Source organism: Arvicola amphibius, chromosome 4, assembly GCF_903992535.2.
Source record: "Arvicola amphibius chromosome 4, mArvAmp1.2, whole genome shotgun sequence".
NCBI classification, from domain to species: domain Eukaryota; kingdom Metazoa; phylum Chordata; class Mammalia; order Rodentia; family Cricetidae; genus Arvicola; species Arvicola amphibius.
In genome coordinates, this window is record NC_052050.1 from 148212385 (window position 1) to 148228848 (window position 16464).

At 47.8% G+C, this 16464-nt stretch overlaps 1 protein-coding gene across 1 annotated transcript; it reads right to left on the minus strand.

Annotated features, from left to right (window-relative positions):
* Positions 1-558: 558 nt before the first annotated feature.
* Positions 559-3238, minus strand: Dkk4 (dickkopf WNT signaling pathway inhibitor 4). The gene is made up of 4 exons (XM_038324628.1): positions 3128-3238; positions 2019-2169; positions 1415-1567; positions 559-809 (listed from the first exon to the last, which is right to left on the minus strand). Exons 1-4 carry the CDS (start codon positions 3236-3238, stop codon positions 559-561), a joined length of 666 nt encoding a protein of 221 aa, XP_038180556.1.
* Between the last annotated feature and the right edge of the window lie 13226 nt (positions 3239-16464).

The window sequence follows — 16464 nt, forward strand, 5'->3', positions numbered from 1 at the left end:
ATGACACTTGAATTATGGGATGGGCACATTCATATTTGTCTGCTTGGCAGTTCACTGTATACAAAAGATCACATGGTACACCCACATACGATTTCAATTTTTAGAAAAGATTTATTTGGACAGATTGAATTGGCTGTATCAGAATCGTTTTATTGTAGAATCATGTCAGTATTCTAGACAGGAGACAAAAAGCATCTCATAGTACTCTGGTTACTGTGTATTTCAGTTGCTAGGTTTGGTTCTATATTTATGCTGGGTATAGTGCTCGTTGGTTATCCCAACCTGGAGCTTGAGGTAAGAAGACAGTGAGTTTGAGGACAGCCTGGGCTACATAGCTTACTTTGAGACCCTGTCTGAGAACTCCTCCCTCTACCCAAAGAAGTACCCAAAAGGCAGAAGCAGGCGGATCTCTATGAGTTCAAGATAGACAGGTTGACAGCAAGTTCCAGCCCAGCCGGGGCTACACAGTGAAGCCCCATCTCAAAAAAACAAAATAAAAAATAACAATAATAAAATTAGTGCCTGGCTGTGAGTCCCGGGTTTACAACCGTGTTACAGTCATAGTCTCTGGCATACCCTTAGCCGTGTCTGTTGCCGGTTTCCAGTCACCTGACTTCGACACACTAGTCCAGGACCACAGTCGCAACGCTGGAAGATTTCTGGGGCTTGGGCAGTGTCCTTATGCCCTCTCCTGGAGCAGACTTGTCCCTCTAGTAAAACTGGCTTGCAAATTTTTGTCCAAAAATGGCGAGCACAGCAAAGTCCAGGGTCACAGTCGGAAGTTCTCAGACAGCTTTCTCCTTCCTGTCCTGTAACAGGTTAGACACGACTTTAGTGGCAGGTGGGCAGCATTCATTACTTGTGGCAGCAGAAGGGTTAAGGGGGTGTGTGTTGTTCTAATGGATCTAGGAATGAAGGCTACAACCTAAAAATAGCAACAGCCACCAGGACCCATGGGTCTCACACAATGAGGGAAAACTCTAGCCTTCCTAATAGGGTTTATTGTTTGTCTTATTTAAGGCTGCACAGACCCTAACTCAAAACAACAACAAAAATCCATTTTGTATTTTGTACAAGGTTGGAGTGAATGCATTTACTTTGATCTGTGTATGCTGAGGCTAGAGAAAGGGAAAATGGCACTTGTTACACCCCAACATCGTGAAAGGGGTGTGTGTGTGTGTGTGTGTGTGTGTGTGTGTGTGTGTGTGCGCACGGATGCGTGTGTGTAATTGAACACTGGAAAATTTTTTTCCTAAGCACTTATTACAAGGGTCTTGTCCTGCCCTGGCCAGCAGAGTCTTTTGAGTTGTTCCAAGAGTTCACAGACATGGAGAAGGAAGTTAGTGTCAGCCTGTGAGGCTGGAAGCAAGAAAATTGTTTTTCAAATAAAATGTGCTCAGAATGATGTCCTTACCCTTACTGCTCTGTGATTTCTTAACACTGGGCTTCCCCTGCGGTCTGTTTTCCTCTGTGGGCCGTCTGGCGGTTCCTTCTGCATAGGTGCCTTCTTGGTCATCAGCGTTTCTGCCCATCACTGGCCTTGTGTCTTCCACAGCGGTGCAAACATCTGGGGGATAGCCAGCTTTAGTCAGTGTTACTAAGACAAGCACAGGTGTGCGGTTACTGTATTGTTAAAGATTTGTAGCTCTTCTACCTGCTATTTTATATTTCTGATGCATACACTGTATCTCACACATGTACACACACACATGTAAGCATGCTTATATGTTCACATACAGCAAATAAAGTAATCAATAAAGACCCAAGTGTAAATGGGAAGATCCAAACCAGCCTACTTTGACTCTCTCTCCTTCAGAATCATTTTATTACCCATGCCACCGGTAAAAGGTGTCCACAGGTAATAATTTGTTTCCTCAACACAGACAGCTACACAGATCTCCTTCATCCAGCCCCAAGAACACCCTAGGGCCTGCCTCCCGCAAACTGCCTTAGCCTGTGTGACTCCCAGGGTGCCTTCAACGGCAGCCCCCACAGCTTGGAGCCCCAGGGTCACTCACCGTTCACACAGATGGTTCCTGGGCAGCACATGGCGCTCCTCTGGCACCTCCTCCGAGCTCTGCGGCACGTGGCACAGAGCGACCTATCGTCGTGCAGCGTGAAGCAGAATTTTCCTACACTGCAGTCCTTGTCTGATGCACACTGTGAGCCCTGCAAAGACAGGCTTGTCACAGGCTAGGAAATTCAGTGAGACGGAAGAGGTCTTCACCCAACGCATGGGTTGGGGTAGAGTGGGGAGGAGGATGCTGTTGAGATGTTGTGGTGAGCTTTGGGCACCATCTCAATTTTTCAGCATGATTGGTTTTCTCCCAGAAAAGAATACATCAAACTCCCCGTGAGAAGACCTTGGTTGCTTGTGTTTGAAAACTTGTCTTTAATCAATTATGGACCAGCCAACCTCCAACCCGTTTTACTTCAAAACTCAGAATTTAATGTTTTTATACTCTCCGTGGAGAATCAGTTTTTCTTGTGTGTCTTAGAGATGACAGATATAATTGTAAGTCCGCTGTGCCAGCTCCCCCCGAATTATCCTTCATTCTGTATGCAGTGTGCACACCATGTAGAATAGAGTATGATGTATAGTATACATGAATGATAATGACCCCTAAACAATTCTGTAAAGTAGATTATTGCAATAATGTGTCGTGTCCTGATGCTTTTAAGCCCTAACTCCTATGTACATGCTTTGTAGCCTTGGTCCGAATTCCTGTCTTCCTCATTGCTAAATAGAAAGCTGTGCCTGTCTCGAGATGTGAGGAAGGCAAATGACTAAAGGCCTAGCCTGTGGTACCGCTTTCATTAGACACTGACTGGTAGGCAAAGACAGAGCCCTGGCCTGAAAACCACTCTATGGCCTTTTGGTTTTCCTGGCTTTTTGAAAGATTTCGTCTGCAGTCCAGACTGGCCTCTGACTCACTGTCAGCTCCTTATTCTGCCTTCCCTGCCTCCCAAGTGATGGGATTGCGGGTTTCTCTTGTCAAAGTCAATGGCACCTGAGAGAACTGGGTTTCACGTGCAAGCTCAGTTGACTTAGAGGTGAGGGTGTCCTGCCTGACACACGTCCTGGTTACTGCAGGTCTCAGTGTTGCCTTGCTCTAGCCGAACTTACCTTCCCAGTGCCTTGCAGGTCAGTAGAGCTCTTGATGTTGTTGAAATCCAGAACCAGCGCTCCCAGGGGTGAACAGAACCAGCTGAGTCCGAGCAAGGCCACCAGTACCATCCTTCAGACAGTCAGGTCTCTCGGAAGTTCCCAGGACCCCTTGCGTCTTCTGAGGCTGGGCTACTGCAAACCCGGAGCTGAGTGGTCCTGCCGGGCAAACTGCCAGACGCGGGGTGCAATCGGCAAGTCGCGAAAGAGAAGCGATTCTGCCCAAGGACTGTGTGTTAAATGAGACAGGCCGGGTGTGACCAGCACGCTTTTCCGAAACTATTTATAGCCAGATGCGGCCCCTCTTCTCCCTTCCAGCCCACTCGTTTCCTTCCTCTTTACCCCACACAGGCTACAACAGATCCCTTCAAATCTTTGATCAATAGTTCAAAACAAGGACTCAGTGGAAGGAGACCAGAGGCAGGGCCACAGTGGCTGCTCCTCCAGGCAGGAATCCCTCTTAATTATCGCATGCATATCAAAGTCAGTTCAAAGGGCTCCCGGGAGAGAAGGACGTCGATATCAAAGGCAGTCCTTGATAATCACCTGCATTTCCGACCCTCAAACCTTTGGGGGGAGGGGCAGACTAAGATGTGTTTTCACAGCTAGCTGTACTCAAAGAAAAAAAGAATGACTCACATTAGCCCACATGCTGTAGAGGCTTAAGAGGAATAAAATAAAACTAATGAATCACTGAATCTACCCTGAAGTCTAAAATAGAGAAGGGTGCCTTTTCCTTAGCCCTGACGTCTGCCCTCAAATGTCCCGACAGCTTCCGAATTGTGACTGTGGCATCCATCACCTGCCCTGTTAAGACAAGTGTCACTTGGGGAATCACTCTTCTTACAATGAAAGCTGAGCGGTTTGAAGTCAGAGTTGTTTTCCTAGGAAACTAATGGGGTACATAAATATCTGATTTTATTTTCAAACGTCTTAACTCCTTTTTAAGTTTAAATACAGAAAAGCATAAATTGGCACCTACACTTCCAGCGCTTGGGAAGTGGAGGCAAAAGGATCCAGAGTTCAAGGTCAGTCTTGGCTACATAGCAAGTTTGACTCTGTAACAAAAAATAATAACGATTTTTAAGATTTTATTTTTAATTATGCACACACGTTGGGGAGGGGTTTTGAATGTGGTGCAGTGCCTAGGAGAGGCCAGAAGAGGGCGTGAGAGAGGTGAACAGGAGGTAGGCTGCCTAAATATGGGTGTTTTTCATTACCCAGTCATCTCTCCAAACCCTAAATTGAGTTATTTTTCATTTTGTTCTGTTTTAGTTTTTTAAGACATAGTTTCTCTGGGTAGCCCTGTAGAACCTACTCTGTAGACCAGGCTAGTTTTGAACTCACAGAGATCCTCCTGCCTCCACCTCCTCGAGTCCTAGGATTAAAGGTGTGTGCCACCACTGCCTGGCTTCCAAAATGGAATTTTTTAAATATCTGCTTTTGCCCTTTCTCACAGATAAAAATTTTATTTTTGAAATGGAGTCTTGCTGTGTTGCAGGCTGCCCTCAGACTCCTGGCTCAAGCGTCTCTCTGCCTCCACCTCGGAGTAGCAAGGACCAAAGTACCACCTGGGGCTGCCAGAGAAGTGAATGGGGTAATTGAAGTGTGTGCTTCTCCCCGTTTCTGAACACTTTAAAGAGAAGCAAACTCGATGTGGGAGGGAAAGGCCTTTTAGTCCTTCACATGGCTGTCATTCTTTTCAGGGTGAACTCAGCCTAGGACTGTCTAAAACCTACCAAGTCAGAGGGCTGGAGAGTTGCCGTTAAGAGCACTGGCTGCTCTTACAGAGGACCTTGGGTTCAATTCCCAGCACCCACAGGGAGGCTCACAGCCATCTGTAACTCCGGTACCAGGGAATCAGACCAGGGAATTGGATGCCCCCTCTTCAGGTACCAGGCACACACGTGGTGCTCAAACATAGACACAGGCAAACCACTTGGACGTTAAGGCAATAAAGTCTTTAAAACATAGATAAAATCTAACAAGATAAATATTTTCTGTTAAGTGGGGAGGACTCCGTGGCTTTGCTGGGTCTTCCTGCAGTGCACCCACCCTGCCAGGGACCCCTGTGACACACTGAGATGCTGAGGACACTGGACACTCTCAGCTGAGAGCTCCCGAGCAGGGCTCTGCTCTCAAGCTACATGGGGTGGGGTTATGAAGGGAGTAGGGAGGAGGGAAGGACTTTCTGTCCATCCCCCTTCCAGGTAGCTCAGCGATGCTCCTATGTATGCACTGGGCGTTCTCTTCCCCGTTTTGTTCTGGCACTGCTGAACATCAAAACCCTTAGGCAATTCAATAAGCATGGGGTGTAGGGGAGTTACAGAGCCCATTTTGAAGGTAGAACAATATGAGCCGCGAAAGAACTCCAGCTGCTTTCTGGGTGGCGGTTCTGCTTCTTGCCCCTGCCTGAACTGCAGAGAGTGTGGGGGAACACAAGGCTTTAGGGTACCCACACATGAAAGACAGATAGAAAGGAGATCCTGGAACGCCAAGTTCTTGCGACTGACTGTCGGAAATAAACTACAAAACAGGGATGTGGAGTCCAGAGAAGGAGCCTCGGATGGAGGGGTAGTGTCCTTTCATTATGACAAGCACTGAAGTCTAGTGTGGGCGTAACTTCAGAGGGGACACCATATAGACCTTCTAAAGAAAAAGGTTCTCAGGACAACTGTTGGAGTACGGTACTTGTTGGCTCCCAGGCGCCCGGCTAGCTTAGACCCGAAATAGTCACACAGAAACTGTATTAATTAAATCACTGCTTTGCCCATTAGCTCTAGCTTCTTATTAGCTAACTCTTACATCTTAATTTAACCCATCTCCATTAATCTGTGTATCGCCACGTGGCTGTGGCTTACCGGCAAAGTTTTGGCATGTCTTACTGTGGCAGTGGCTCCATGGCATTCCCCTGACTCCGCCTCCTTTCTCCCAGCATTCAGCCTAGCTTAGCTTTCTCTGCCTACATAAGTGCTGCCTTGCTATAGGTCCAAAGCAGTTTCTTGATTCACTAATAGTAATCACAGCACACAGAGGGGACTCCCACATCAGGCAACTAATATTTGAGCTGATTTCTGTGGGATATAGCAGAGGCACATGGCAGTCAGGGAGTGGTGGCGCGCCTTTAGTCCCAGCAGGCAGATCTACGTGAGTTCAAGGCCAGCCTGGTCTACAGAGAAACCCTGTCTGAAAAAACAAAACGGAATGAAAGGCTCACAGTAGTGATGGATGATGGGTTCTGGTTCTGGATATAAGTACTCTAGGCTGGAAAGGAGATAGGGGCATCAGGATAACGATTTGATTCAGGGAAAGCTCTCCACCTTGGTAGGATGTCTAATATCAAGATGTGAGATTAACTATGCTTCCCATGAAAAACACCCTCCACTCTCCTGGATGGAGAGGTTGTGGTGCCAGACCAACACTGGAAAGTGTCTCTGTCTGTCATTCCATGTCTCTCTGTCTCATCTCTGTCTCTGTCTACACACACACACACACACACACACACACACACACACACACACAACTGAACAAATGCTGGCTTCAGGGTCAGACAGACCCAATTTGGTCACCACCCTGGCTTCCCGGCTCCACTTTCTGTTCCTCCAAACAGCACTCAGAAAACTCACCTCTGCTTGGCTACTTCCTTAGGTTTTCACCTAGGTGGCGAGCCCTGAGAGGGTCAGGCTAATCGATCTTTGGATCCTTAGATTCGAATACTAAGCACATAATAAAAGCTCAAAAGCAAATCGACACAGGATTTTGCACAACAGTCCAGGCTGCCCTGGGAACTGGCATCTTCAGCCTCCTTCGCTTGGGATCTGCAAGTATGAACCACTGCACTTGACAAAGCTCTGAGACTTTTTATGTGGCACACAATTGCAGAAATAAATAGATCTATGTGATCTTTTTGATGTAGCATGTTGCCAAGGCAACTTCCAGAAGAATGAGTTTATTTTGGTTTAGGGCTCCTTGAGTCCCTGATGGCAGGGACAGCCTGGCAGCAGGCAGCAGGCCTGGCAGCCAGGAAGAGAAAACTTAGACCTCACATCTTCAGCCACAGGCCCGACACAGAGCAAACCAGAAGTCTGTGCCCAGTTTCAATGCTTGCCTCCAGAGACACACTTCCTCCAGAGAGGCCACACAACCCTCTCGAAAGAGCAACACCAACTGGGAACCAAAATCTCAAATGCCTGAGATCGTGGGGGATAGTTCTGATTCAAACCATCATACCTGCATCCCTCAAACGGTGGTTTTGACTGTTAAGTGTCTTCCACAGGTTCGTGTGTTTTAACACTTGGCCCCTAGTTGGTTGTGTTATTCTGGAAAACTGTGGAGGTGGATGGAGCCTTGCCGGAGGAAGTGAACCACTGGAGATGGACTTTTACGTTTGGTAGCATGGCCCTGTGTCTTGCCCAGTCTCAGCTTCCTGACTGTGGACAGAATGTGACAAGCCACTGCATGCTCTTTCACTGTGCCTTCCCCACTGTGGTGGACTCTATCTATCCTTAAAGCACAAACAAACCTTCCCTCCCTCTTTTAAGTTGCTTCTCACCAAGTGAAAATGGGTCACGCTGATAAGAAATGCCTCGGCTCCCCACTTCCCAGGCCACTGCTTCATACCACCTAGTAAACTCCAGCAGCTAGTAAGCACTGTGCTTTACTAAGCTCGATGCAGTTAGCAGATCTCAGGCCTCATTTTCTAACAAGGCTCCCATTTCTGGCTCTGAAAAGTCAGAAGAGGGGAAATCTGAGGGCAGGGTGATTTGGAAAATGACTTTGGGGTATTTTCGAATCTGCCAAGGCCATTTGCCCTTCAGTAAACCACGGTGCTCCTCATCTGGGAGACCGTCTCAACCACGTAAGGATTAGAAATGGAGCAGTGGGGAGAAGACAGGAAAGAGAGCAAGAAAAGATTTAAAAGGGCCTGCTGTCTTATAGTTCAGATCTGAAATAGACTCAAAGGCTCGTGGAGCTGGACGCTTGGTCAACAGAGAGCGGTGGCTGTGGGGCTTCCACAGGGAGGACGTTGTCACCAGCCAAGGGCTCCACGCCACACCAATGGTTGCTTAAGGAGTAAGTTCATCTTGAGACCTCCACCCAGGCCAAACCAAGACTCATGGCTACCACAAAGAAATGAATCTCTGGGAGAACCAAATAGGAAGCAAGTTGGGTTTAATTGTTAGTTGTTGTTTGAAATATGGTCTGTCTACGTAGTCCTGGCTGTCCTGGAACTCTCTGTGTAGACCAGGCTAGCCTCAAAGTCACAGAGTCCTTCTGCCTCTGCCTCCCAAGTGCTAGAATTAAAGGTGTGCACCAATATATCTGGGCTTTTCAAAAAAAATTAAGTTACATTTATGCGCACGAATGGGGGGGGGCACATGGTGCCTCACACCATTACTTGGGTGTAGAGGTCAAAGGAAACTTTCCATGTGTAGATTTTCTTCTTCTGTGATGTAGCTCCCAGGGCTTGAACTTAGGTCATCAGCCTTAGCAGCAACCCCCTCTACCCACTGAGCCACCCCCTGCCTCACAGAGGGTGAGTTCCTCTACAGTGGATGCTTCTGGCTCCCAGGTTGCCTCTCTAATGGTTTCTGGGGAACATTTCTGACCTCTGCCTTCTGGCTTTGCCTGCAGAGGGTAATTTGTAGTGATGCTAGAAGCTAAAGAATTTTTCTGAGTAAACGGGATTATAAAGTGCATTTAGGAGAGGCACTGATTGTATTTTAGGGGAAAGATCCTAAAAACTCAAGGCTGCGCTTCATTTTGGCCACAAGTGAGTACAGTCTAGTTACTGCCCTTGATAGTCTAGGCGGAGGTGTCTTTGAGAATGAAGCATCTGGCCCTAAGTGAGCACAATTTATTAATGATCTTTGACAAGATGCCTTTGGGAAAACGCATTCTTCTCTGTGAGCCATTAGGTTTTATATATATAGAGAGAGAGGCTTACATTTAGTTATTTACTAGGGTGGGCGAGGGGCCACACCTGTGTCTTCTTCCACCACTGTGGGTGCCAGTGTCAACAGTGGCTGTACTCGCAGAGACACCTCACCAACCCAGCCTTAGGCTCTTATCAGTGTAGCCGGAGATCTCCTGACTATGTCAGCGGTAAAAATACATCAGGTCTGGGGTACAGACCCCCCTTCCTCTCCCAGCCTGTTCTCCCTGGGTCGCTATCATTCCCTATCTTTCTCTTTTGCCTCAGTGTGACTCGCAACGCAACGGTGGCTCACTTGGGACAAATCTTGGAGGTAGAGCCCACCCAGCTTGCAGTTTGAGCCACAGGGTGGCCAGGCGGTGTGAACTCCCAGTGTCGCAAGCCACGGTGCACCACGTCGTGATGCGCTCTGTCTCCTGAAGCTGCCAGCAAAAATAGACCTTCCCCTTGAGTGTTTTCTGGCCCCGTATTTTGTTGCAAGAACAAAGGAGCCTTCCTGTCCTTGGTCAGTCCACTGAAGATCACATGAGGCCTACAGCAGTCAAATCCTTGCATGGCCCTGCCGGGACCTTGAACAGCAAGCACCTCCCTAACTTAGTCTTTTGAAGAGTCACTACACAGGACCCGCTAGCTGCAGAACAAAGCAAGCCTTTTGCGCAGCTGGCCTGAGACGCTGTCATTGTCATGCCCCAAGGCAAGGATTACGGTTTAATTGAAAAGATCAAGCTATCCCTCTTAGTTTGTAGTAAACACCTGCATCCAAAGAACTCTCCTGTGAAATGCTGTTGAGTAAGCTGAGGGGAAAGGAGAATTCCCCGGAGAAATTTCCAAAGGTTCCTCTTTCGGCACTTCAGGCCTGATCGTTCCTCACCCGGGGAGAACTGCAGATTTATGCCGACACCTGTATTCTCCCAAATTCGAGCCTCGGAAGTTCAGACTGAAGGCAGCGTGTGGATGCATGATTTATGTTCAGTTACGAATGAGGATCTTTGTTATGGTTCCTGTGTCGAAGCCAGTTTTACTGCCATAAATTTTGCTTTTCTCAAAAGAAAATCAAAGGAACTGAAGTGGGCAAGCCTTTGGCAGCATCTCACAGGAAATGCTCAGTAAAATCAGAGATGAGAAAAGGCATGCTGGGCGGGGGGCGGGGGCGGGGGGCGGCAAGCAAGATTGATGGTACAGTCAAAACGTGAGCGGTTCTAGTGTCCCTGGTCGGCTAGTTGGTGAGAAAGGAAAGCTGGCTCCAGAGAACGCTGAGGAGGAGCTGGCCGGCAAGCCACAGCTGAGTGTGGTGTGGCCGGCCATTGTGGACCGGAGAGCACAGCATCCAAGGACAGCTCCTTCCTCAGGTTAAGTGGTAATAGGGAAGTCTGGCTACCGCTCAACCTCACTTCCTCTTGAGCCCCAGGCTCCTCACACCCATCTTCTGTGGTATCACGGCATGTTTGCCCTGGCTCTCCAGTGGCCAGCTCTAGCAGACACTGTCCAGTTCACGCTCTTGGTAGACAATGATTTTGGACTTATGAAATAAAGGGGTGTTGCTAAGGGCCCCCCTCTTCCAGCAGACAATGCTAAGCTGCCTGTCTTCACACAGGGGTCCACGGTCAGTAGCACTGGGTTCCCTGCACCTTCCTTCCTACTCTCTTCTGTTCTGATATAAAACGCCCAATGCTATTTCTTACCATTTCTAGATTTCTCTGAGCCTCACCTGCCCCTCCCTCATCATGGACACTCTCTCCTGTCTGGCTCTTCTGGGCCATGCCGGGCCACAGTGACACACACTGTACCAAGTACCTGCAAAGGTGACAACAGACCCTAGGAAAGGTAAGAAAAGAGAAAAATGAAACTGGCCATATCTCAACAATTCTCTTTTGGTTGGTGAAAGGCCAGACTTGAGACAGGGATATTGTTCATCTGAATGGACTGTTACCTGGCTCTTTCTCTAGTGTCCTGTTACCAATGTCACCATGCATCCCAGAAAAAAAAAAAAAATGTTTCAAGAGTAACCCACGGTGTCTTCTTTGTCTCCTCTCTTCCTCTTCAATTATTGTTGTTGTTTTTATTATTATTTTGAGACAGCACCTCACTGTTGTGAAGATACAGCATGAGCTGGGATCTTCGTGGTGTCCCATGCAGGTGGGTCCAAACCTCCGCTGGTGACAGAATACGCCCTGCAGACAGAGCTTGAGTGTGGACTTGATTGAGAGGAGATGAGGGTAGGGGGTAGAGAGAGAACAGCCGAAAGGAAGAGAGAAGGGAGTGGGCGGAGCTTGTCTTTTAAGGGGACCTTTGCACCTGAGTACAGACTAGGACCCTGCCTGGGTACATCCCGCCAGATGACAGGGAAGACCAGTATAATCCTGAATCCTAACAACTGTTTGGCCTTGAAGTCCAGGACATTTCTGGGTTTGCATTTCACCGTCTCTGCCTCCCAAGGACTATGGTTGAGGCCTGCGACCCCGTGCTCTGCCCCATGCCTGAGTCCTCGAGGACCTCTCAGTCTTCTGAGATCCTCGTAGGAGACATCTTCATGGTCCCTTGATTCGTTAGATTTAGGACGTAGGCTAGGGGCCAATCGGGCCTCACCAGGCTGCAGGAATCCCCTCGGCCTCCGACCTCACTGGCGAGAAAAGACACTGAGAGCCTGCCTGTGAATCTGTCCTCCTCCAACAGGCTTCCCAAGTCCCGCGGGGGAGCTGTCTCTCTGTCTGTGTGTGTCTGTGTATTTTAACCTCCGGCCCCTTGCCCGAAGCTCGGTAACTGGGTAAAAGCGCATCGAACGCAGACACGGGGGCGCGGTGCGCGGCAATTGGAGGTCTCCACAAGATTTCGGCAATTGGAGGTCCCAGCCGAGATATCAGGAACTAGGGAATGCTGAGGGGTCGCCCTCAGAAGGTGAGGGTGGATTGGGGTATATGTGTTAATACTGACGTCTTTCGCTAGGTTTGGCAGCAAGTGGAACTCCAACGGAGAAAGAGGGGTAAAGGAACAGGGTTGTCCCTGGCCGGAGGGGACGTATATACTGGGAAAAGATAGAATGTATATAGCTTTAAAAAATAAATGTGTACAGATGTATGATATGTTGACTGTGTTGTCTTTTGTGCTCTGGACTGGAGAAAGACATTTGATTCTAGGAACTGCTAAGAAAGGTATCTTGACTTTAAAATATGGCCTTAAGAATTTGATGTTTTGGATAGGAGGTTCTGTTTTTGTCTCCACAGACGATGAGAACCTGAGGATTTATTTGAGATTTATGTGGTTTGATTCACCAAGACCTCCTGAAATGTTGTAGTAAATACCCCCAAGAATGCAGCGTCCCTGCTCAGCAGGAAGTAGCCAGACAGATTGACAACGCCCAAATTCCCTAAGTGGGGCCCCTTCAGTGGTTGCAGAGCAGCAAGCCTGCTTTCCTGAGTTCCGCTCCACTCCATGCACCAGTTTGGACCCAGAACGAATGCAGCTGGGGCTAGAAGGCAGCTGGAGCAGAGCTTTGCTAGGTGGCTGTGGTGGAAGGCACATTGTTTCAGCCCAGTCGGTGCCTAGCCTGGCGGATGCCACAGCAGTGCCAGGAGCAACAAGAAGTGCTGGAGCTGAGACAAGCTGGAGCACAGACCCCACTGGGCTGCCCGAGAATGCAGCAGCTGGCAAGGAAAAGGGAGTGGCAGTTCTAGGCTCTGCACGCTGAAGAGTCTGCAGCAGAGAGAATTTAAATCAAGAGACTGCCCTATTGTAGGAGCAGGTGGACTTACACTTATCATTCCATTTGTGTGACGTCTGTTAATATTGCTAACACCTCTTATGTGGTGAAACAACTCAATGGCTACTTGAATAGCCTTTGAAATGTTACAATTAGCACACCAGATTGTACCGTTTAGCCAAAGGGATGGTTGAAGACCATAGCCCAAATGGGAGGTTGGGTCCAGTGGTGACTGGGACCCTACTGCTGGCAATCTTAAGGCCTGTTGCCATGGGCATTCATCTTTAAATCCTATGTAATATCAGACAACCCATGAGAATGCAGCATATGGTCACTTAGCAGAAGCAGGATCAGCTGGGTTGCTAGGGAAGCCAAAAAGGTGCACGAGCGAGAAGGTATCTTCCATGCACTCAGCTGACAAGTGCCATGGGGGTATGGCAGCTGGGGTATGTTATTTAGGGGACTGCTGAAGGAGCAGTAGTTTCTGACTGCTCCTGGGGTCATGGCAAAGCCACTCCTAAAGTCCCTAGTCTGATATGGTCACACACCTCTGTTCACTTGAGGGGAAGAGGGTGTGTGGGAAATAGTATGAGGAACCAACAGTCTCTGGGATACTTGAATCTACCTGTCTTACAGGCTTAAGTTGCTCTCTTGTGTTCCCTAAAAGCCAGTATTCTCCTGAGATGTTACTCTCTCCTGAGTACAGGTTTAATCAAAGTAACCAAAAGGCTGTGTGGTCAGGAGGGTCTTCTGTTTTATAAAAAATTTAGGGGGGGGGGGATGTTATAAAAAATTTAGGGGGGAGATGTTGGGAGCAGTGAGACCCCAGATCCTGAATTTCATGTAATCCCCTGATCTGAGTGCCTACAGCTGCTCTGAGCACGAGACCTTCAGGAGTTCCTGATGGCAGAAGAGTGGTTTCTGGTGGGTTTGGCTGGGCGTGGCTATCTCTATATAATCTGCCCTTGAACACAATAAAGGGGGCATTCTTGGGAAATTTAAGGATGACCCGTGTCGTTGTCTCTCTGTCTGTGTGTCTGTGTATTTTAACCTCCAGCCCCTTGCCCAAATCTCGCGAACTGGGTGCCAGCGCACCGAACGCAGACACGGGGGGGGGGGGGGGGGGAGGAAAGGGCATAGTGTGCGGCAATCCTCCACAGCTCCCCTCCCATCCTCTAAGCCGCACGTGAGCAAGGTCCCCTCCTCTCTTCCTCCTTCCCTTCCCCAAAGCGTCACAGTAGGCGTCTTTACTCATTTTGGGTGATCTGAAATCCTATCCTTTCTCTATAGTCCTGATGCTTTCTCTGGTGTTAAGTAAAACTGTAGTCTCAATGTGCCCTAGGGTCCTCTATAGCACTGGCGACCTTATATCCCTCACCTCCTGTATGTTAAGAATATAAACACCACGCAGGAAGGAGAGGGGACTGGAAGGACAGAAGCCACACAACTCGGAGTTCCTGCTTATTCTCTATCATTGTCTTGCGCTCATGACTTCATCTCCCATATTTGTTTCCATCATTTGAGCCTTTCTCTGTTATCTTTTTAAAATGTATTTATTGTGTGTAGAGTGTTCTGCCTGCATATATACCTGAAGGCCAGAAGAGGGCGCCAGATCTCATTACAGAAGTTTGTGAGCCACCATGTGGTTGCTGGGAATTGAACTCAGGACCTCTGAGCCATCTCTCCAGTCCCCTCTCTTTTATCTTATTTCTCTTTATTCTCTTATTTTTCTTATATCCTCTTGAAATATGTATGTATATATGTGTGCATATTTTAAATTTATTTTGAGACAAGGTCTTACAGCCTGTAACTTACTATGTAGATCAGGCTGGCCTCACAAGTCTGCTTGCCTCTGCCATCTGAGTGCTGGGATTCAAGGTGTGATCCACCACACCCAGCTTGTTCTCTATAATTTGACAGTGCTCCTATTAAGGACAAAGAGACAGGAGTTTGGGGAAGCACTAACAAGGAGTTGGCTGTTATCTAACAAGCTTTGTTGGGAGAGTGGGTTTCACAAGCAGGACAGCCAGGATTGGTATAGCCGCTAGACAGTGCCCTACCCTGAGTTACTTCATATTGTATCAAACAATAGTTTTTTTTTTAAATATTTTTTTTAACATTTATTTCTTTATTGTGCATACAATATTCTGTCTGTGTGTCTGTCTGCAGGCCAGAAGAGGGCACCAGACCTCATTACAGATGGTTGTGAACCACCATGTGGTTGCCGGGAATTGAACTCAGGACCTTTGGAAGAGCAGGCAGTGCTCTTAACCGCTGAGCCATCTCTCCAGCCCCCAAACAATAGTTTTTAAGACTGTCCCTTGCCCTAGGAGGCTCCGTTTTACAAGCAGCTTTTGAGCCCATTTGAGGGAGGAGGATAAACATGGCTCTCTAGTGGCCTCATAACCACGCCACCTGTCTAGTCCCATCCAGTCTGTTCAGCACAGGCTGGTAAATGATTTATTCCTGGGAGTAGAGAGGAAGCCACCATAGAAATATATTGTATACTGAGACGGTAGGACCACGTGGGTATGTTAAAACCATACCAAGGAGATCAGACCTAAGAATATACCAGTGTGGACAAGAACCTGAACAGAAGCTGTGTCTACAAGGTCTAATTGGAACGTCCACGATTGTGCAGAATTTGGAATGTTACCGTAGGCCTGGAAGCCTGATTACAATTTCTCTTGGACTATCTTTGGTTCTGCAAAGAGCCATGTGCCAGATCTAACATCTCGATACACATAGTAAAAACCTTTGGAATATAAGGGAGAGGAGAGAAAGGGAAGGGAGCAGAGAAAAATATATAGCTCATTAAAAACTATTTTAAAAAAAAAAACCTTTGGAAGTATTAACATAGCTAAATCTTCCACCAATTGGAAGGGCTAAGAATACTATGAGTAACATCTGAGACCTAGATCTAAGATTTCCCCACCTGCAGTACCCACCTCTCTGATGTCTCCACCAACGTATTTTAAGAAGGCTTTGATTACTTTCTTTGTTCTGTTACCATAAAAACTCTGCTAAACTGTTTCCATGTTGGAACATTGTATTTGGGTGAGACCTAAATCTATGTTTATGGGCCATGGTCACTCCATTTTTCAGCTCCAGAATTCCTTATTCCCTGTGTTTTTGCATTGACACCACACACACTGGAGCAAGGAAAGCCTTATAGATCCCTTGAATGGACCCCATAAAGTGATGGAGACCCAACCTTGACATGGTATGGCCTCACACCAATCTACTGTCTGACACCTGGCTTGTGGTAGCCGTGAACACCCCTGTGGTCCCTGGAGCTTCAACTAACATGGCTTCCTGTGGTTGATTCTGTCTGTCTGCCCATCCACCTATTCACTCGTAGAGCAGAATCTGTGGTCTCCTGGTCTGAGCTTCAGCTCAGCTGTCTACTGCTTTGCTCTCAAGCCTGACCCCAGCAGCTCCCTCCCTCCCAGCACTGGTCCAGCTCACTATCTTCTCAGCGGAGCATCTTTCACCACCTCCTCATGAAACCTGAACTTTGCTGCAGCCTCAACTTGTATTCATTCCGAAAACCACATAATGTATATGATATATGGACATATTTACTGTGTGATACACGATTTAAGAGTTAGCATTAATAATTGAGATTACCCAGGCATGGTGGCGCACTCCTTGAATTCCAGCACT